Genomic DNA, 21,610 nt, shown 5'->3' on the forward strand with positions numbered 1-21,610 from the left:
CAATCCCACTCTCATAGAATCATAGAATAGTAGGGTTGGAAGGGGCCTACAAGGCCATCGAGTCCAACCCCCTGCTCAATGCAGGAATCCAACTCAGAGCATCCCTGACAGATGGCTGTCCAGCCTCGTCTTGAAGGCCTCCAGTGTGGGGGAGCCCACCACCTCCCTAGGTAACTGGTTCCATTGTCGGATTGCTCTTACAGTCAGGAAGTTTTTCCTGATGTTCAGCTGGAATCTGGCTTCCTGTAACTTGAGCCCATTATTCCGTGTCCTGCACTCTGGGATGATCAAGAAGAGATCCTGGCCTTCTTCTCTGTGACAACCTTTCAAGTACTTGAAGAGTGCTATCCTATCTCCCCTCACTCTTCTCTTCTCAAGGCTAAACATGCCCAGTTCTTTCAGTCTCTCTTCATAGGGCTTTGTTTCCAGTCCCCTGATCATCTTTGTTTCCCTCCTCTGAACCCTCTCCAGTTTGTCTGCATCCTTCTTAAAGTGTGGTGCCCAGAACTGGACACAGTACTCCAGATGAGTCCTAACCAGTGCTGAGTAGAGGGGAACTAGTACTTCCCGGGATTTGGAAGCTATGATTCTATTAATGCAGCCCAAAAGAGCACTGGCCTTTTTTGCAGCCACATCACATTGTTGGCTCATATTCAGCTTGTGATCGACAACAATTCCAAGATCCTTCTCGCTTGTAGTGTGGTTGAGCCACGTATCCCCCATCTTGTAACTGTGCATTTGGTTTCTTTTTCCTAGGTGCAGAACTTGGCATTTATCCCTGTTAAATGTCATTCTGTTGTTTTCTGCCCAGCGCTCCAGTCTATCCAGATCACTTTGAATTTTGTTTCTGTCTTCCAAAGTATTAGCTATCCCAACCAATTTTGTGTCATCTGCAAATTTGATCAGCATTCCCTGCACCTCCTCCTCCAAGTCATTAATAAAAATGTTGAAGAGCACTGGGCGCACGACTGAACCCTGCGGTACCCCCACTCGTTACCTCTCCCCAGTTTGAGAAGGCCCCATTGATAAACACTCTTTGAGTCCGATTCTGTAGCCAACTGTGGATCCACCGGATCGTTGTTTCATCTAGCCCACTTTGAGCTAGTTTGCTCATCAGGAGATCATGGGGCACTTTGTCGAAAGCTTTGCTGAAGTCGAGGTATATGATGTCTACAGCATTCCCACGGTCTACAAGGGAGGTGACTTGATCAAAAAATGAGATCAGATTTGTCTAGCAGGACTTGTTTTTGACAAATCCATGTTGGCTTCGAGTAATCACGGCATTGTTTTCAAGGTGCTTCCAGATGGATTGCTTTATCAACTGCTCCAGAATTTTCCCAGGGATTGATGTCAGACTGACTGGTCTGTAGTTCCCAGGTTCCTCCTTTTTACCCTTTTTGAAGATAGGGACAACATTAGCCCTCCTCCAGTAATCTGGCACTTCCCCCATCCTCCATGATTTCTCAAAGAGAATAGACAGCGGTTCTGAGAGTTCTTCTGCCAGTTCCTTTATTACTCTAGGATGCAGTTCATCTGGCCCTGGAGAGTTGAACTCATTCAAAGTAATTAGGTGTTCCTTGACCATATGCCTATCGATCTCAAGCTGCAATCCTGCCCCTTCAGCCTATACTTCGCCTTTGCCAGGGGGATCATAGACCCTCTTTTGGGAGAAGACTGAGCCAAAGTAGGAATTGAGCACCTCATCCTTTTCTTTGTCATCTGTTATCGTTTTGCCATCCTTATTTAATAGCTGAACCACCATTTCTTTCCTCTGCCTTTTACTATGCACGTAGCTGAAGAAAGCCTTTTTGTTGTTTTTAGCATCCCTCGCTAACCTCAGCTCGTTTTCAGCTTTAGCCTTCCTGACACCATCCCTGCAATTCTGTGCTACCTGCCCGTACTCTTCCTTTGTTACTTGGCCTTCTTTCCACTTCCTATATGTGTCCTTTTTTGTTTTCAGGTCATCCCTAAGCTTTTTGTGAAGCCACATTGGATTCTTCTGTTGTCTTCCACCTTTTCTTCTTGTTGGAATTATTTGTGATTGTGCCTTGAGAATTTCCTTTTTTAAAAGCTCCCACCCATCTTGGACTCCTTTTCTCGTTAGCGTCACTTGCCATGGGACCTTACTGATTGTTCTGAGTTTATTAAAATCAGCTTTCCTAAAATCCAGGGTACGTGTTTTGACTACAGACAGCTTTTGCTTCCCTTAGAAACAAGAACTCAAGTACAACATGGTCGCTTTCCCCCAGAGTTCCTGTAACTGCTACTTTATCCAGTAAGTCATCTCTGTTGGTTAGGATCAAGCCAAGGATAGCCTATCCTCTAGTTCCTTCCTCTACTTTCTGTAGGAGGAAGTTATCCGCCACACAAGTCAGGAATTTCCTGGAGGGGCCATGTTTTGCAGAATTTGTCTCCCAGCAAATATATGGGAGATATATCTCAGTCATCTACACATCCCACAGAGTGGCTAAGGCTTTGATAGGATTGGTACAACTGGAAAATACCCAAGGGCTCTCAAGAATCTATTTGGATCCATCAGCTGCTGGTGGATAATACCCCTATCAACTGATCATTTCTCTATCAGTTTTTTTGAAGTTAAATTAATGAGCAGAGAAATCTAGAAAAAGGTCCAGAAATTCCCACCAGCTTATTTGCATTTCATAGTTTCTCTTCCTCATTTTCCCTAGCTTCCAGGTCCCTCACTGCTCCCATGTTCTGCAGCTAATTCTAAGTGAGAGTATCCTTCTTAGTCTCTATTGGGCCCAACTCCTGGGATCTATATTGCTTCCCTCTCACCAATGTTTTTCATTCCTTCTGTACAGAAAATGCTAGACCACAAGAACAGATATTCTTAAGGACCAGCTTCTATGGGCAAAAGCCTTGTGTCTATTTTCTAAAAATAAATAGGACAAAACCACTCTACAAACTATTACAGGATGAGTAGTTTCTTCAATTGTAAGAAGAATACAGTATGTATTATTGTTTAAGCTTAACAGGAGACAATTGCAGACAGTACAAGTTTTGAAGTGTTTGCAATGATAATTTGCAAAGGATGAAAAGTTGCCATATTTGTCTAGAGAGCTCTGAGGTAACCTACATTAACTATTACAACAGTTCAAGCAAAATTCATGAACATTATGGACAAGCCATAAATCACTGGCTAAATTCATTCTTTCTCATCACTATTTTCAGGAAACAGATTTTTATCTGCATAGTTACAAGTGCACAATACCATACAGGAGAATTAATTTATAACTCAATATTATCACAAAGAGAAAGATATGTACATAACCCCCATTCCATTTTCTTTCCTCCCATTTGTCTGTGCATATGCACATATAACTACACAAACATGAGCTGCCAAAGTCATGATCTGTCCATAGATTCATCTATTCCCAATGTTTTATCAGTGGAATGCAGATTGCCTCTGGCTTATTTTTCTCAACTTTCTCCCCCACCCCCCAATCTGCTAATAAGCAGCATGCCCAGTACCTTCCTTCTGACCTCAGAGCTTTAGTTTCTCAGCCTAGCTGAGTACTGCACCTGTGCTCTCAAATAATTTGTGAAATTCTCCTCAATATATTATTTGGGTATAAGACCCCTTCACCCATGTTAGCACCAGGGATGGATTAATCCTTTAAGCTTGATTCTGATCAGTTTTCTTAGTTTTCCTATATTATGTTCATTCTGTCCCATTTCCTCAACAGTTTGCCAATTATTTTTTTGTAAGTCCGCATGAAAATTTGTATGTATTTTCACGTGCATTTCTCAAAATGTATGCATTTTGTATGCTTTTAAAAAAAATTATATAAATTTTTACAGTCAATTTCCTTATGATAAAGCATTCTTACGTACACATCTCTGTAATATATGCATTTTAGTGCACTTTTCCTGTACTATATGCATTTATATGCTTTTTTTAAAACGAATGTGCAAACTCTGAAAAAGTGCAGATATCGGCATTTAACTGCATTCTGGTTTGTCTCCAGGTTCAGGTAACGTGCATTTGGTGAATCTGCATAAAAATGCAAACGGAACGAATTTCTCTCCCATCCCTAAATTTAGCACAATACAGAAATGAAGAGCCAAACTTTGAACTTTGTATTTTAAAGTTATATAAATAATGTAGATTTCAAATAGCTATCCAGAGGTTTACATCTGGGTACTGCAAAAGTGAAGCAACATGCAAAGGTTTAAACAAACACAGTTAATAAATAAATAGTTAGATGTCTGAGTTACAATCTGAACAAATGCTCTATCAAATGTTTAGGTCATCTTAACCACATACACTATGAAAATGAACATGCAAAAAACAGGAAACACATATTAACACATGTTAATTCCACACAAATCACTGCTGTAGTCAAAGTGAAAAAAAAATCAATAAATACGACAGAGAAAAGATACAGATAAAAGAAATAAAGCAAAAAAAGCATAGAAAGAACAGAAAACATAACAAGAAAGCAATTTAAATTCACAGTTATAAAGCATTGCTTCTAATAAATTCTTGGTTTTCTATCACCCTAACCCCACCCCAGACAGAAACTAGACGCTACAATCCTTTCATCTCAAGGAGAGTCATACAGACAAGACAGACAATAAATGCATAGTGGTGTATTGTTTTATACACAAGGCAGATGGAAAAAGAATATGTCACCTTCGCCACCAATGTCAGGCAGAAGTCCACTTTATTCCTAACCAGCATGCTCCTGGCATCCTAACCCAGCGCATGAAGTCATACTGATAAGTGGGACACAATTTCCAAAGAACTGTCTTTAAGATTGAAGTGTGAAAAGTCTTTAGTAGTGAGGAGTGAAATTCATTTCAGTTTATATTAAAGGGACTAACCCAATTCTCTATACTGTACCATATGAGCCCACACCGCTGAATTATTCCTGAAAAGCTTTGTTTAATTACAGATGGCAGTTATATGCTTATTTTGCTCTCTTAGAATGGGACTTGTTATAAATCAACTTTGCAAATGGCAAGATATGGAGTTCAAGAAAATTATCATCTTGTTTCTCTCACCAAGTTGCTGAAGTCAAAGGCTAACTATAAAATTGAAATACATACTGAATGCATGCAGACATGAGAGCTCAAAACATTTTAGAAACCTCCTGAGCAGGTATATGCTTGATACAGTGTGATATTATTCAGTTACTGCAAAACCTCAACATTTGTCATAGCACAGCTTGCCTGATGATCCATTATGCCTCTTCCAAGTATTGTGTGTATGTGTGTGTTTTTTAAAAAAAGAGGTTCAAAAGACTTCCTGGGAAACTGAACTACAGAGACAGGAGGGTTAATATGGAAGGAGACACAACAGCTTCAGCCAGGAGTTGAAGAGCTTTAGTCTTGATGGTGTTTCACATAAGCCCCTCTGTTTCCAACATCACAAAAAAACCAGCCACCATACAGTCAGTGCAAGGATCACCAAAAAAGACATCATAAAAGGAATGCGTGGAGAAGGAAAAATGCTAGAGTAGAGGCGGCATGTTTTGAGTGATTTCTGTTCCTCAGGAATTGTGATAGAAATCTTTGGCTGGATTTCTTCATTTGCTTGTTGGAGCAAAATTCCCTCAGTAGGTATCTCTTGCCTTTTAATATTGTCTTCATCCTGCACTAACAGAGGACGTTCCTGTGTCTGCTTTTATGGTAGAAGATCAAGAGAGACAGAGATGAACAAAATGACAGATGGAAAGTGCTAAAAAATGATACTTGGGGATGTGCAAGGACAAAAATCACAGAGATTGCCACAGTGAATGAGAGTCAAGATGTGCACTGCTGGTGCATTCAGTACATTCCTCCATTAATCCTATACATGGGGCCAAATTGCATGGAGAAACCAGCTGCTTTCTAACTGTGTAGATTAGTCCTAAATTGTTAACAGTTCTCTGTACAGAAACCCATTTCATATTAACTCCACCCACATGCTAAAATACGTATTTGAGAGTTAAATTATAGAAATGTGTGTGGAACATCTTGCTGAATTCTAAAGAGAGATAATCTCATACAAAATGTTGATCATAACTTTCTATGCTACAGTGATCTTCAAATTGGCATTAAATTATTTGTTAGATTTGATACGCAAATTGTAGTGCAAATATGACTCGATTGGGTTTTGTAGAATGTATTGCCAAGGAAGATAGTATCAAAATTTCCACTTCAAAATTATACTGTGGTTAAAGTGCAAAGTGTTCAGCCCCTTAAAAATCAAGAAAATGCCATTTTCATTTTTAATAGTAAGATTACAAAGAATTGAGTTTTGTTCCACATTTTATTTTATCTGTGTCACCAGGAGTGTAAAGTGTGTAAAACAATATAAACAATATTGCAACACTATGTCAAAATGGAGCAATAGACAGGAAAACCTGTGGGAAATTTTTGCTTTAATTTGTTAAAGATGTTTCATCCCTTTATTTTTGCTAAGTATGGCAAATGAAATGAGATATCTAGGATAGGAAAAAATTGGCTCTAAGCTCTCTCAGCTGAGTCAATCTTCTTTGATCAGACTGATATTTGGGGACAGGGTCTTTGCACACCCCTAAGTGATGGGTATCAGGGAAAAAGTAGCTGGGGGGCTGGGCAGCAAAAGAGAAATTATATAGAATGCAAGAGTAACATGAGAGTTAAAACAAAAAACAGAAAAAGAGAAGAAGACAACATAAAAAGAACAGGGTACAGTTAAACTTTCATAATCGCTCTTTCTCTCCAAATATATGGCAACATCTTCATGCAACTTTGTCAACCAGCCATGCGCTGAAAAAAGCAACTGAAAAGCTGCAAAGGCTTGCAGCAGTGCAAATCCCTTTAAGGTGTTAGATCAGGAGGCTGTGAGAGATGAAATTACTTTAAAAGGCAGCCAAAAGAAAATGCCACTCAGCAGCTGCTGTTGAGGGTTTTCATTTTGCTCAGTGCCATTACAATAGCAAAAATCTGCTTCAGAAGCACATATCAAAACAGCAGTTTTACCTCTGGCCCACCAACCTGCCTCTCACAGGACTGAAACGTGGCTTCCTTGACCTGGACATGCACAAAGTATGGAAAGTTCAGTTGTCTTGTGAATTAATCATGACCATCATGACCATCACCATCCAGAATATCAAGACTTTTGCAACAGTTAAATGAAAACGTAGCTTCCAATGACTGCTAATTATAGTACATTCTTCCTTCTGTGTAAGACAGCAGTTTAACAGACAACATACAGGTGCCTGCATATGCCTCTTATTACAACCACTAATTACTTTTATTGAGAAGTTTGTTAGTCTAAGTTATTACTGAAGCAACATTTGCACACAGGATCATGGAGATGAACCTGAGAAATAGATAAGCGTTCGCCAACATTACCATCAAGGTACAGTAACCAGTGCTGTAGGATGGTGCAAATGAACTATTCCCCTTGCTCATGATCAACCCTTATGAGCAAGCAATCCTTGCAATATCCACTCAAGAGCATTCTGCAGAAAGGCTACTTTGATCAGAGCTCCAGGAGCCAGCTATGAGGTCTTGCATGCTGTTTCACTGTCATCAACAAGGATTCATCATTTCACATTTTTAACTTTCAATGAAAATCCAATTAAAATCAACTGTCACCCCCCTGCCTTCTCTCTCATCATCTCCCCATTAACTAATTACCTAATAGTAATTTCTGGATACTCTAAGATTACTCCACATTAAAAATACCAGATGCCTTGAATATTAAATTACAAGCAGTATTCATTGCAACTGGAAATTTAATTATCTGCATATATTATCACATTCAAGCTACCGGGTTGGATCCAGAGACTCATTATCAGAAGGGAAATAGCTGCTAACACTGTTCCACAATACATGCACAAGAGTTCAGAGAGTACTATAACAGGTAGGCTCTACAGCAGTTCTCACACTTCTGCACGTGCAAGCGGTTTCACAAGTTCTTGTGCAAACAGAAAAATGATGTTGGATTTCGTTTACCATTCTGTCATGCAACTTTTTCTCACGAAAATGGAAGACACCTTCTACAATGTGGAAGGGCACCTTTGAATCCAATTAACTGTAACTACAATTGCACTGCAACGTTTATAATTCTAAGTTTCATAATAAGTTTCAAAAACATATTCAGATATTTTATTACTAATACAGAATCACTATTTGAAGGGTTGTGACAATTGCCCTCTAATGACAGTTAATGGCAGAGATGTTCATAATATAGATTACAAGAAAATTGTCAACTAATATGGGTCTCACTTGAGAGAAGTGCTATAAATAAAAATATATTATGATCTGTCACACTATGACTTTTCAACCCCCTGACTTCTGCAGTAGTCTTACAGATGTGAGAAAGAATCACTTCAGGAAAAGTGGTTTAAAAACGCTGACAAAAATTGTCAGCTAAGATGTGAAAATGTATCCCATTCAATATACAGAAAATGAATCAGTAACAAACCATAAATACTCCTGCTTAATCTTTCGTTCATTTTTCTAATGGCATTTTGTTTCCTGGACAACTAAAAGTTCGTTTATTTAAGAACAAAGCCAAACAAATCACCAGTTACATGCTATGTAGAATACTCACTCCTTCTACTCCTGTGGGGATCTGTCCATTGATGTTAAGGGTCCTGAAGGGAGAATGAGTAGAGAGGCGCTTGTCCCATTCACTTGGCCGTGGCTCAGGAACCGATTCCATAAAGTTTTTCTTCAGTTCGCTGATGTTAGCATGATGTTTCTTTATCTCCTCTTGAGTTTTATCTAGATCCTATCATTTAAGAAAAAAATCCAAAACAAAAAGTATTGAAAATTTTATTGAAAATGTATTTACAGTCCCCCATGCTATCAAATTTGCTGCACTAAGTAGCTCAATCTCCACTAATTGTACTTACAATCGGAACTAAAGTAGATTGGGAACAAAACCTTTCTTCTTCCCTTAGATATGGAGGGACATATTTTACTAGTGAGCGAAAGGCATTCCCCTAGTAAATCTAAGAATAATTTTCAACCAACTCTTTCTTATCTAGTCTAACAAAATTAACTCTCAATTATTAATTCAGCATTGTTTTCCCCTATTTTCTATTACTTTTGAAAGGTAAGTTATTATACATCCCCCAATGCACAACAAATACTATTAGCATATTTAAGGCTGTAATCCTATACCCACTTACCTGGGTGTAAACCCCATTGAAATCAGTGGGACTTACTTCTGAGTAGACAGGTATAGGATTGCACTATAAGAGACTAATTCCAGTATCTCTTTATTCCTACACTGTATGATACCTTATTGAGCATAAAAAAGCAGTTTCTCTGCACCCTTTTTTTGGCAAAAGCATTAGTGTAAATTGGTTTAAGCCACACACACACACACACACACACACACACACGTTTTCTGAAAAGAGCCAAAAGGTAAATTTTGCCTGCTATAGAACAGGCAGAGAGAGTCACTAGTGAACCTAAATCTTGAAAATTATGTTACTTCCTCCTTGCACTTTCCACTGTAAAATGGTTTGGCGATTTATTTTATCATCTTTAGAAAAAAATACATAAAACAGTCTCCCTGGGACTGTACTATTTAAGAATGCAGAAGGGGGGACTACATGGTTGAATACCACCCAATCCCACAAATGACAAAAATATCCTGCTCATGGAAAACTATATATATCTGGGATAGAAGAAAAACAAAAAGGGCCCTTCAAAAAAATGGAAAATAAATAATTTCCCCCCATAATGTTTCTCATTTTTTTCCGCAGGCGATCACATCCCTAGTTCAGACTCCCCAAAGAAAAGTCTGAATTGTTAGTCCCTGACCAAGAGTCCAGCAAACATCTTCTGCATTAGGTATATCTCTGGGTTGTTCCCCTTTGGACTGTATTTTTGCTTTGGGAATTGTGCGATCTCCACAGGCCCCTTTGTCTCAAAATCAATATCCAAAGGGTGTATCATAACAACTCTGAAGTGATACAGACCCAAGGAAAGCTATGCGACATAGTTTTTCTGAATGTGTACACTGACTCTTACATAAAAATAGATGGCATATTTCTATTTAATAGGTATACCCCTTAGGTCTACTTGTGCCAGTGATGTAGTATCTAAGACCTAAAGTCGTAAGATTTTCAAAGGCCAAATGCTTATACACAAAAGGCTACTGGGAAAAAATAATACATACAGATACAGCCAGGGAAGGGCCCATAGAAAATCTGGGACATAAAAAAGCCAATAAACAAGCAGCTGGGTATGGGTGCTGATGAAGAATGCCTGATAGCTATGTCCTATTAAGTAGGTTGTCAACAACATTTAGGCAGAGTTACCAGCCACGGAGAGGAAAGGAGAGGTGCTGTACTATTAACATATTAATATCCCCTAATGTTTTTGTTTTATTCCACAAGTATGGGCAGAAAAAAAGTTGTCCTAGTCAAAACAGTCAATTTCTGTGGGCCGTTTTTGTAAAATCCTACACTGTTCTATAAATAACCCATAAAAAATTAAAGTTGCGCTTGCTTCACAGCAACATCACCCACATGAGGAAGATGCCTGAAGAAGCAAACCCCCCCCACCACCTGGGCCACTGTTTTGAAGGGTTGTATGGTGGCTTAAATCTATGATGAATAGCACAACTTGAAAACAGTAGTAAGCTATATCTCAAAATAAGTTTAATTGTGCCTATTGCACTTCTTTTAATTACTGTTGTGCTCATCTGATTTCTTTGATTAGCTAAGGCATATACTTAAGAACTTCAGTAGAACGGGGGTTGTTTTCGGGTTGTTTTTGCTAAACACAGTTAGAGGGAACCCATCTTACTTGCCCAATGCACAGAGCCAAAAAGAAAAAGAAAAAAGAATAGCAGGCAATTATTCCAAACTGTCTGATTAGCCACTTTTTTTGGTGAACAAAAACTGTGAACAACTGCAACAAAACAGTTAAGGGTCAGATCAGGCATGTGAAAAAGAGTTAGTAGTAGGCACTGGATCACATATGCTATGTGACACAGCCTTGTATGGCAATAGGAGGATAACAGTACTGCAAAGAAACAAACACATCAAATTAAAAACCTCTACTGGGAGGAGATAATAGATTAAACAATTTGATTGAGGGACTAAAAGATCATGGGTGAAATCTTCAGTGCCTCTTGTCAGAAGATCTCCTGTTGACTGGATTACAGACCATTTTACTGATGTCCAAAAGCTCTGCATTGTAGCAATCAAAGCACTACATTAAAATGTCAAAGAAGTAGTTAGTGCAATTTTTTAAAAGGACACTATTCAAGAAACTCCTATAAACTCTTGCTTCTGTAATTGTGGATAAACATGTAACACACAGGAATACAGTCAGTATATGAAGCCACACATTTTCCAGTATCAATAATATGTGATTGGAATGCTCAGCACTTTCCAAGACCCTGTAGATGTAGGATACAAATATAATCCAGGCAAGGTAGCCAAGATGTAGTCAAAGTTACAGAAAATTTAGTGACTTTAGAATTACAAGAAATTGTTAGTTAAATCAGTTGAACTAGAGTGAATTGTACTTCGAAAGGAAAAGAACCTCTCTCTGATGCAGAAGCAGCTAAGTGCATTTCTTAAAATATGCATTCAGAGAAAGTCTACTGTGAGGACATTCTACTTCCTGTTTTCAAAATTCTTTGGAGACTTAAGAAATGAACTTTCTAACACCAATCCTTTAAGTGCTCTTGAAGAATCTGTTACATTTGGGGAGGTAGAAAATGATATTTCTACATAATTTTACTGATATTGCCAAGCTCATCTGATAATTCTTCTCTGATTTTACCTTTTCATCCCATGGAGATTTACAACTATTCTGGTCTTCCCTCATCTCATAGCTTCATGATATGATACATTTATGTAGGCTGAGAAGGGAAGTAGCTCAGTGATAGAGTACATGCTTGCACCAAAAGGTCCCAGGTTCAATCCCTAGCATCTCCAGGTAGGGCTGGGAAAGACTCCTGTCTGAAATCCTATAAAGCAGCTGCCAGTCAGTGTAAACAACACAAAGCTAGATGGCTTGGTCTTACATGGTATGAGGCGACTTCCTATGTCTATCCTATTATGTAGGATAGTCACAGGAATGTTAAATTATGCATTAAATGATGTCTTTAGCATGCTCCCTTGCCTTGATCATTTACCGGTGTCACTCCATTTTTAAAACCAGTCCTGCTCCCTTTTAGAGAAAGTAACTACAAGAGGCTACAATTACAGTGGATATGTACATTCTATTGATTAAAAACAAGTGGCTCAGTAGCAGTACTGAGCATACAGTAGAGCACAATGAACTGTGACCATGGTCCTTAGCATAAAACAGCGAAGGTTAAGGCAAGAATGCTAAATGTAATTCTGCTAGGTTGCAGGTAGTTTTGAAGAATATTGAAGTTAACTGTCCAGAAGGAGGACACTAGAACTGGAGGAAGATAACCTCCAGTCACCTAACAATGGGACTTTGTCAGTGGGGTGGGAAGAGACATGCCCTCCAGTCACTAGGTATTACTACCCAATTTGGCTTCATTTATTCTTTACCTAGTGCACCATCTGAAATTTCATTTCCAGTTTGGCCAATACTTTTCTTCACTTCTGCTCTCTGCCTTACAGAGACCCCACATTCCAATTAGTGTCAGAAACATTTCCAAATAACTACTTGCTTCTATACTTTCAAAAGCCAGTGTGGTGTAGTGATTAGCCCCTAAACAATCCAGCAGTCCCTGTTTGGACATCACACTCAGCAGGAGCCAATCATGGGTTGCTGAGCTGATTGTGGATTGTGGAGTAAAGCAGAACAGGCAGGGGCACTGCAGGCAGCGCATCCATGTGCCCCTGACAACCCATCGGTTCTTAAACCAAGAGGTTGTTGTTACATGTGAACAGCCCCATTGACTCTCACCCTGACCTACCTCACAGGGTTGTTGTGAGGATAAAATGGAGAGGAGTGGGACCATGTAATCCACCTTGGGTTCCTCGCAAGAGGTTAAAAAAAGTCAGGATATAAATGTAATAATAAATAACAAATAAAAACAGAAGAACATCCTCTTTTTTCTCTCTCTCTCTAGTACAACATTAGAGAATTTTCTGAGGTAGGTTAGCAAAGTCTAATTAAGTCTGCTTAGCCCTTCTTACAAAGTGCAGACTGAGGCTTTTCCACTCTGCCCAGGAACCTTTTCTAGTTTTCGTTTAACCTTGGGCCTGAAGAAGAGTTCTGATGATCTCAAATGCTTGTTCCTTGCTTGATGACGCATTAGTTGGTCCTAATAAAAGTCTTATCCTAATTTCTAGCAACTTTTCTGATATCAAATCATTGTTCCTCTAGCTAAAATGAAAAGCCATTTTAAAAAAGCAAGTAAAGATCAGGACACACATTTGGTGTACTGAATAAACACAAATTAAATATCCTCAAGATGGCACTGGGGTTGCAGGTAACAGAATGGCATCACAAAATACAGCTCTGAAATCCTGGCTACTTCCTTGGTGTGAGACATACCCCTGGGGGCCCTGGCTTGAAGATGGCTATTTAGAGACAACCGTGTAATTGAGTTACTGAACTGTTAGAAATACACTTAAGTGAAGGAGTATCTCAATCACATATTTTCAGGTAAACACAACAGAAAAAAATCTAAACAGGTCGGAAAAATGGCTGCATAGTGTCATGTTTATTGCTGGCATGCAAAAGCCTATTTTACACAACTTCATGCAGCATGCAAAAAAAAATCCACCCCAAACACAAATGCAGCAGCAGAAGAGGAAAAAGAGTTCAGCAAAGAATGCAGAAGGTCCAGGCAAAGGCAACTGAAAGAAGCTTCAAATTCATACCAACCTCCAACATTAAATTGCTATGCCTTATATAAATGTTTTCACCATCTAGTCTCTTTGATCTTTTCTGTGAATTGAAAGAAAGGGGGGGAAACAAACAAACAAAAAAGCACAAAAAAATTTAAAAGGTTGTTTTTGCAGGAATTTGCAAATTGGAAAACGAAAAAGGTTAAATTAACATTTGGAGAGCTGTGGTAGGCCAATGGGGCATAGAGTATGGAGCCACAAGATCATGTGAAGGATCTGAGGAAAGTGTAAGGTCTTGCTCATGAATTATGGGAGAATGTAATGAGTTTCCTTTAAAAAGACAGTCCCCAGAGCTTCACTGGCCTATTTGTTTTGTGAGCCTTCCTGCTGTAAAGACGTGATCTAGTACTTTGTGTACAAGGCAACAGATTTTAAATAGCACAGCTGTGCAGGACATCAGAACTGTCCTCCTGGCTTCCCAGTGTATCTAAAAAAAGCATTTTTAAAACCAGGATTTATTAATACATGATATACCAACATACGTTTACAATCTAACATACTTTCATATCTTATTACTTCTACAGTCGAATATTTTTCACTTCCTGAAATGCTGACTGTTCACAGTTCTCATGGAAGTATTGCTAGAGTTTTGTAAAGCACTATGAAATGCAGTGTAGAATATGTTTTTATTCAGAATTTTTTTAAAAAACTTCATCCGGTTAATTTTGGACAAAGGAGGCTATTTTATACAAAAGCATCAACTGACTAAAATAAAGCCACATGAAGAAACTGGAACACTGTCTTTTTAAATACATCACATATGCATGAGTGATATGATAATTTTGCTTTGATGGAATTGAAAAAAACAGCTAACCTTCCTCATTCTTATCGGGTCTTCCTCTTTTTCTGCACGCTGCTGTTTTGTGATAATTTTTAAAAAGACAAAAAAGTGGATTTATTTATTTATTTTGAAACATTCATGTTTTAGCCTTTTTTCTTTTTCTTTAAAAAAAGGCAAGAATGCAAGCAACCTAACCAGACAAACCTGATTTTGGTCACCATTTGTGGTGGGTACTGACACTTCGATATGCACTTTCCCCACCTACATTAAAAAATAAAGCGGTAAAAACATTTGTTGTTGTTGTTAGTAGGCTTTTTGAGACAGCTTTGTTTCAAAAACAGCCATTTGTTTTTGAAACATTGTGTAAACATGCATTAACATGCAGTCTGTTGAAGAGGTACAGAAATAAGTGACAGTATACCTTACAGTGACAATTTGTTAGTTCAGCATAATTTTTAAGAAGTTATTTTGCACTCAATAATTTAAACTCTTCTCAGTAAATAGTTTAGAATATTAATACATGTTATACAACTATATACCTGAAAATATATCTTTAAATGTTTTGATGAATTCATAGTTGCATCAAAGACAGAAAATAACAAGGGGCTCTGAAAAAACTTCATGGTACTTAAGACCAGGAGGTTCTGTATACTATGGGGGCAGTGGGGGAGGAATGGGAGATACAGAAGAGATTAGGAAGGGAACCTAGAAATAGAATGGCCAAGGAAGTGGAATAAAGGAGGCAGTCTTTAAGCACAAACCTGAAATAATATATAGTTCAAATGTGCTGCTGGGTTCAAAGAACTGGGAGCAGAACAAAAATAGTCAGCAACACCCTCTGCAAACATTTGTGTAAGCAATCACTAGCAGAACAGTTTGTGCTAAAAAAGTCAGTTCCGTATAACTCTTCTTATGCTTGTACAATTAGAAGAACACTGTTGGATTTAGTTTCATTTTTCTCATGCAATGCTTTAACACATGGTGTAAAACAGCCCTTCCGTAAATGGAAGATACTTTCCTCTAGCCCGTGGAGTTGAAGACATGAGGAACCAAGGAGAAAACAAGGCTGGAGTAAGGCCTAGAAACAGAAGGGACTGTGTGGACAACTGATATGCATACAAGGGAGCTTTGGAATACTGTAGATTGTGGGCCTGGGAGCCAAGAGACACAGGACTGCTAATTCTAGAAGACGCTGCCAGGGGAATTCTACCCATTGTGGCTTCAATTGTCACTGCAACATTATGATTTGGCAATTCTAAGGGGGAAGTGAGGATCAAAAAAATGTGGGAAAGGCCTGAATTTCACTTATTGGTTTAAATCAGGGGTTGGCAATGCAGCACCCATGGGTTCACTGGTGCTTGCCAAGAACCTCGAGTCTGCCCACCAGGCCCTTGGGCTGTCCTCCACTCACCACCACTGCCCCTTCACCTCCTGATCAACACACTTTCCCCCACCTCTATTTAAAGTAAATGAAGTGACATTGACTTGAATAGAGGAGGAGACAAAAGTCTCCTGATGAAAAATGGCTTGGCGGGGGGAGAAGGTTATATTATATTGCTCCACTAATTTGAATAGAGGTGGGGACAAGTGCCCTGCCTAAAAACAGTGGGGGCGGGGGGAGAAGGTGAGAACTGCCATAATCTGGGGTGGGAGAAGAGGTCAGAATCAAGAGAGCGGGGCCAACATTACTAACCTGCCTGGTAACTGAGGTCATCAGAGGGCTTGCTCTTGGTGGTTCCACATGGACCTATGGTCCGATTGGAGTCCACCAGGAGAATAGCCTTCAGCATGGTGGCCCCCTTTCTTTGGAATTCCCTGCCCCTGGAGGTCAGGCAGGCACCAACAGTGTTGTTTCCGGCACCTCCTGAAAACAGCACTATTCCAGGAGGCAGCCCTTAACTGACCAGTTATGGTTTTTTATTGGCACTGTGTTTTTAAACAAGTATAATTTCCATGTGGTATTTTAATATTTTTATTATTTTACTGCTTTATTTTTTGTACCACTCCAAAACCTGTTCTAGATATGGAGTGATATATAAATATTGTAAACAAACAAACATTGCGGATTGGCCATGCCCCCCACATCAATTTGTAGTGGTACCCAGGACACCTTTTCAAAATGTCAGATGTACCCATGGGCCCAAAAAAGTTACCTGCTCCTAGTTTAAATTAAACAGCCATTTTATTTATTTAGGCTACAGGTCTCTAATGCTTAAAAACAGTCCCATGTCAAATATTAAAAAGCAATCAAACTAATAAAAGATCATCATGTAAGACACGTAATCATGTTCACATAATTAAATAAAATGTCAATGTCACCATAAAAATGCAATTTTAAGGCAATACCTTTTATACTTAAGGCAGTACCTTTTTTCTCACATTGAGAATTGATTCAGTGAATGAGTGAGTCAAAGAGTTCACCTTTACAGGTTGCCAAATGCCCCTGAAGAAGGAAATTTTGTTTCCAAAACACATTGGGCCTGAATAAAATTTTGTAGCACTTCTGAGAACAGAGCCTTTCTATTGTATTTAGAGCCTTTCTATTTTGGTTTCATGCTCTGTCTTTATGACAAATCAAATTTTATGAAATGTTGAAGTAATCTTTATACGATGTTTAAAATCAGAAGAGGGTTACAATCAAAACTTTTAGTGTGGAAAGTAGATCCCTTCTTACCTCTAATCGCATTAGTGTTCTTACTGAGCCCAATCAGAAAGTAAAAGCACATGTGAGTACAGTCAACATTAATAGGAATTAAGTACTTAATTGTGTCCTTAACTCCCATGGATTTCAATGGAAGTTAAATATATTTTATTACTTTCAAATGAAGCACTGGGATCACAAGAGTTCTGACTGCATAAGCAACCAGTGTAGTCACTTGGGGTGCCAATCTGACAAGTATGTACCAGGATCACAGGGTCTGGGGTGAATACTGGGGTGCAACCCTCGACAGTGTAACTCTGCTGGGAGGCCAAGGAGGAAACCCACAAGGATCCTAAGTGGTGTCAGAGAAGAGCCAGAGGGTGTGGCAAGTCTCTCCAACTGCAACTAAATAGAGCTGGAAGGTACAGTCACCCTGTTAGGTAGAATAGTCAGGTTGGAGAAGGAGGCCTATGTGGTACCTTTGGAATCAAAAGGGAAAGGAAAACAGCCATGGGGAAGGAGAGTTTTAGAAATGTCCTGATCAGTCACAAGTGGAAATTGTTTAGCCACTGAGGACAAGAATGCTGGGCTTGAACCTTCTTCTTTTGCATCAGGAGGCAATGACAACAGAGCTGGGCAAGTGCTGTAACCTGCCCTCTAGTATGGGGTGAAAATACAGAATAAATGGCAAACTCTAAACTAAGGGAATGTTTTCACAGGCTGCTTATAGCAGCAAGATGCCTTGATCTGGCCCTGACTTGGATCAAATCTCATACAAATGCCACTCCACCACTATACTTCTTTCACACACAAACTAATGATATATGGCTCACAATAATGGTATAACATACCTGGAATCCTTCAGGCAGCTCTGTTTTGGCCTTCTCTGGTAGAGTTTCTTCATGTTTTATTTCTTTTCTCACTGCTTCCTTTTCAGCTTTAGGGATGGCTGGTTCCTTGGTATCAAGTACAGCTGGTGGAGCTGATTCAATTACATGGCTCTGAGCAATAGCTGGTGCAGATGTAGGGCGTGGACTTCGATCAGGTGTAACCACTGCTACTGCTGAGTAGAAATAATATTTTTTAGGCAAAATTGGAGGGGGGATAAAGATCCCCACCACCAAAGCGGGGCAGGGAGGAGGAAAAGTATTTTCAAGTCACAGCACTGCAAAAGAAAGATGTGCAAAGCAGTTGGCATATTTAGTGCAGAAGCCGAGAATTTGTTTTTAACAAGTACTGAACAAAAAAGTTAAGAAAGCAAAATTAGGTACTGCCAGAGTGCCACACATTTAATGCTAGTGAGCACCACACTGTGTAAAGAGCTTTCAAGTGTCTTTGTAATAAATGGCTAATTATGGCATGAATAATATTCACTAATATATTACCAGCTGATTACTGCTATTAACCTCCTAATGATACACTCCAAACAAGAAAATTTACACCCTTTGAGTTTGTTGCCAACTACAAACTTGTATGAATCTTCTGTCCAACTGAAAATTTGGGCACGGTAATGGACTGGATGAGGGCCAATAAACTGAAACTCAATCCAGACAAGACAGAGGCACTGTTAGTGGGTGGTTCGTCTGCCTGGCTAGGTGATATTCAACCTGTTCTGGAGGGAGTTGCACTCCCCCTAAAGGATCATGTTCGTAGTTTGGGGGATGCTCTTGGATCCAGAACTGTCACATGAGGCACAGGTGAACTCAGTGGCACGGAGCACTTTTTATCAGCTTAAGCTGGTATACCAACTACGCCCTTATCTGGACAGAGAGAGCCTAGCTACGATTATCCATGCTCTGATAACTTCTCGTCTGGATTACTGCAATGCGTTATATGTGGGGCTGCCTTTGAAAATGGTCCAGAAACTTCAGCTGGTCCAAAATAGGGCAGCAAGATTGTTAACAGGGACTGGCCAGAGAGCTCATATTATGCCAGTACTTTTCCAGCTGCACTGGCTGTCAGTCCATTTCCAGGCCCAATTCAAAGTGCTGGTATTAACATTCAAAGCCCTTAACAGCTTGGGGCTAGGTTATCTGAAGGATCGCCTCCTCCCATATGTGCCTGCCTGGACCTTAAGATTATCCTCAGTGGCCCTTCTCCATGAGCCCCTGCCAAAGGAAGTGAGGCGGGTGGCTACTAGGAGGAGGGCTTTTTCTGATGTGGCACCCCAGCTGTGGAATGAGCTCCCTAGTGAGGTTCACCTGGCACCTACATTGGATTCTTTCTGGTGCCAGGTGAAGACCTTTTTTATTTTCCAAAGCATTTTAGCATTTTAGCTTTCTAGACTTTTAGCTTTGCTGTTTTAAATCTGTATTTTAAATCCCTGCATTGCTGCTAGGTTTTATTCTGGTTGTACTGTTATACTGCAGTTTTAATGTTTTATATATTTTATATTGTTTCATTGTGTGCTGTTTGGTTTTAATTTTTGTGAACTGCCCAGAGAGCTTCAGCTATTGGGTAGTATAGAAATGAAATAAATAAATTTTAAAAAATGAATTGGCATCTCTCTGTTAGGAAGGGTGGCCAGGTCCCAGCTCCTTCCTCTTCTGCAGGAAGAATGTCAAAAGCCCTAGGTTATGTGGGAAGAGCCTTAGAAGTGGTTCTTTCCTGCACCAACTTTACCTCTCCGGGAAACTGGGGCAATGCTAGCAGCAGAAGGAGCCACATCATGGACTCATCCCACATGATTTGAAGCTTCTGACACTATTTGCAGTGCAGAAAAGAACTAAAGCTGTAGCACCTCCACACTGTAACAACAACTTCAGAAGGGACCCTAACAAAGAGCTCTGAGGCAACAGGGGGTCGCATCTGCCACTGACCCAATTAATGCCAAATTTGTATGGGATACCCAACAAGCATTTAGAAATTCTCAGCAGTCCACAATGTTATATGTTCTCCAAAAAGTCCTATATCCTCACAAAAGTCATTTTCAAAGCCTAAATCCAAAAACTGTATATGTTTCATCAGTTAAGTATACTTGATCATCCACAAATTAAGTAATACTCAAGCTGAAGTGCGATCTTGGACACCAACCCTTCTCACACTCTAGATTTGACTCTTTAGCACTAAACTGGAAGTACTAATGTGTGGTTAATTGTAAGCAGGCTGTGGGATCGTGCATTTTGTCCTTTCTCTGTTACGTCTTTGCTAGCCCCCAAAGGCTCTTTTCCTTTCCCCCACGCTGTGGGCCTGCTCCACCCTTCCACTGCAAATTCATGCTTACCCACACTGATCATGCAATTGCTCTAGAGTACAGCATAGCATGAGTGCTGCAGAGCGTGCATACCACAAAGGACAGAATTGCATCCAATCCACATACAGCCCCTTTCAGAGGTGCTGTTTCTGGATGTTTCCTAACTTTCACAATGCCATATAGTGTCAGAAGAACCAAATTCACTTAAATTCTTCCATAAAGCAATATAATATTAAGCTCCTTGAAGGGACTATTGCTCCCCCTACATTCACATTCCATTCTGTGACAGAGCCATGCCACTGGTATGTGTTGCTCATTGTAATGAGCACTACTGAATTCTTATGTGGTAAATGAGAGAGAACTCATATTAACTGCAAAGCAGGACGTATTAGCCACAAAGTGTGAGAAACCATTACTGGTGTACCTGACTCCTCCTGAACTGTTTCAAGAAATAGCGGCTTTTGTTCTAGATCGAGCACCACAACTGCTCTTTCTTCTTCCTCCTCTTCTTTTATTGTGCTTATGTCAAACATTTCAAGAACATGTATGGCTAAAAAAAGTTATGCATGCATTTAAAAACTTCAAAGAATTAAAGGAAAAAAACGACTGGGGAGTAAATGTGCAGGCAGAGCTTGTCTTGCCTAAATACTAACCCTACAGAGTATTAAGTCTCATCTTAAGTTTTGAGAAATAAGATTCCAATAATGTCCTTTTATGTGTTCAGTAAATCATGCACTACATACAGACAGAAACAGCATAGAATTGCTATTGGTTTATTTATAAAGGTGGCATATTTCATGTTTGGTAAGCTGTTCGACAACTGTTTGTCTTGAGCAAGAACAGTGGAAGTAAACATGCATGCACACACTGCTCACTGCTTATTATTAGGAATCAAATGTTCAGGAAAGACCCTGTCTCTGAGAAATGTATCTATACCCTCTACTCACAAGCAGCAATTCACTACAAACTCCTCCCTCCCCAAGCATTACCTTTTCCTAATTCCCAAGGAAACCATTTGAAAAAGAGAAAATTAGGTATATATGGGCCTCTTTTCATGTTAACCCCAACATATATATCTACACGCTGCAAGATCGCAACAAAGATTGGGAATCTTTGTAAGCTGCCTAGAGAGCTTCAGTTATGGGGCGGTATAGAAATGTAATAAATAAATAAACAAACAAACAAAT

At 39.4% G+C, this 21,610-nt stretch overlaps 1 protein-coding gene across 50 annotated transcripts in view; it reads right to left on the reverse strand.

Annotated features, from left to right (window-relative positions):
* The window catches only part of EPB41 (erythrocyte membrane protein band 4.1), a 174,363-nt gene that overhangs the window by 29,070 nt on the left and 123,683 nt on the right, over positions 1-21,610 (reverse strand). For 49 of the 50 annotated variants that reach the window (XM_084815649.1, XM_084815666.1, XM_084815671.1 and 46 more), the window contains 6 exons: positions 20,848-20,973; positions 18,082-18,293; positions 14,623-14,664; positions 13,786-13,848; positions 8,555-8,734; positions 6,973-7,023 (listed from right to left, as the gene is read on the reverse strand). In XM_084815649.1, the coding sequence (XP_084671775.1) occupies positions 6,973-7,023; positions 8,555-8,734; positions 13,786-13,848; positions 14,623-14,664; positions 18,082-18,293; positions 20,848-20,973 (674 nt within the window). Of the gene's footprint in view, positions 1-6,972; positions 7,024-8,554; positions 8,735-13,785; positions 13,849-14,622; positions 14,665-14,793; positions 14,851-18,081; positions 18,294-20,847; positions 20,974-21,610 lie in introns of all 50 variants that reach the window. The other variant, XM_084815676.1, reaches the window with a different exon arrangement.

Source organism: Heloderma suspectum, chromosome 10 (genome assembly GCF_057233095.1).
Source record: "Heloderma suspectum isolate Gila_16-S chromosome 10, 16-S_ref, whole genome shotgun sequence".
Classification (NCBI taxonomy): Eukaryota; Metazoa; Chordata; class Lepidosauria; order Squamata; family Helodermatidae; genus Heloderma; species Heloderma suspectum.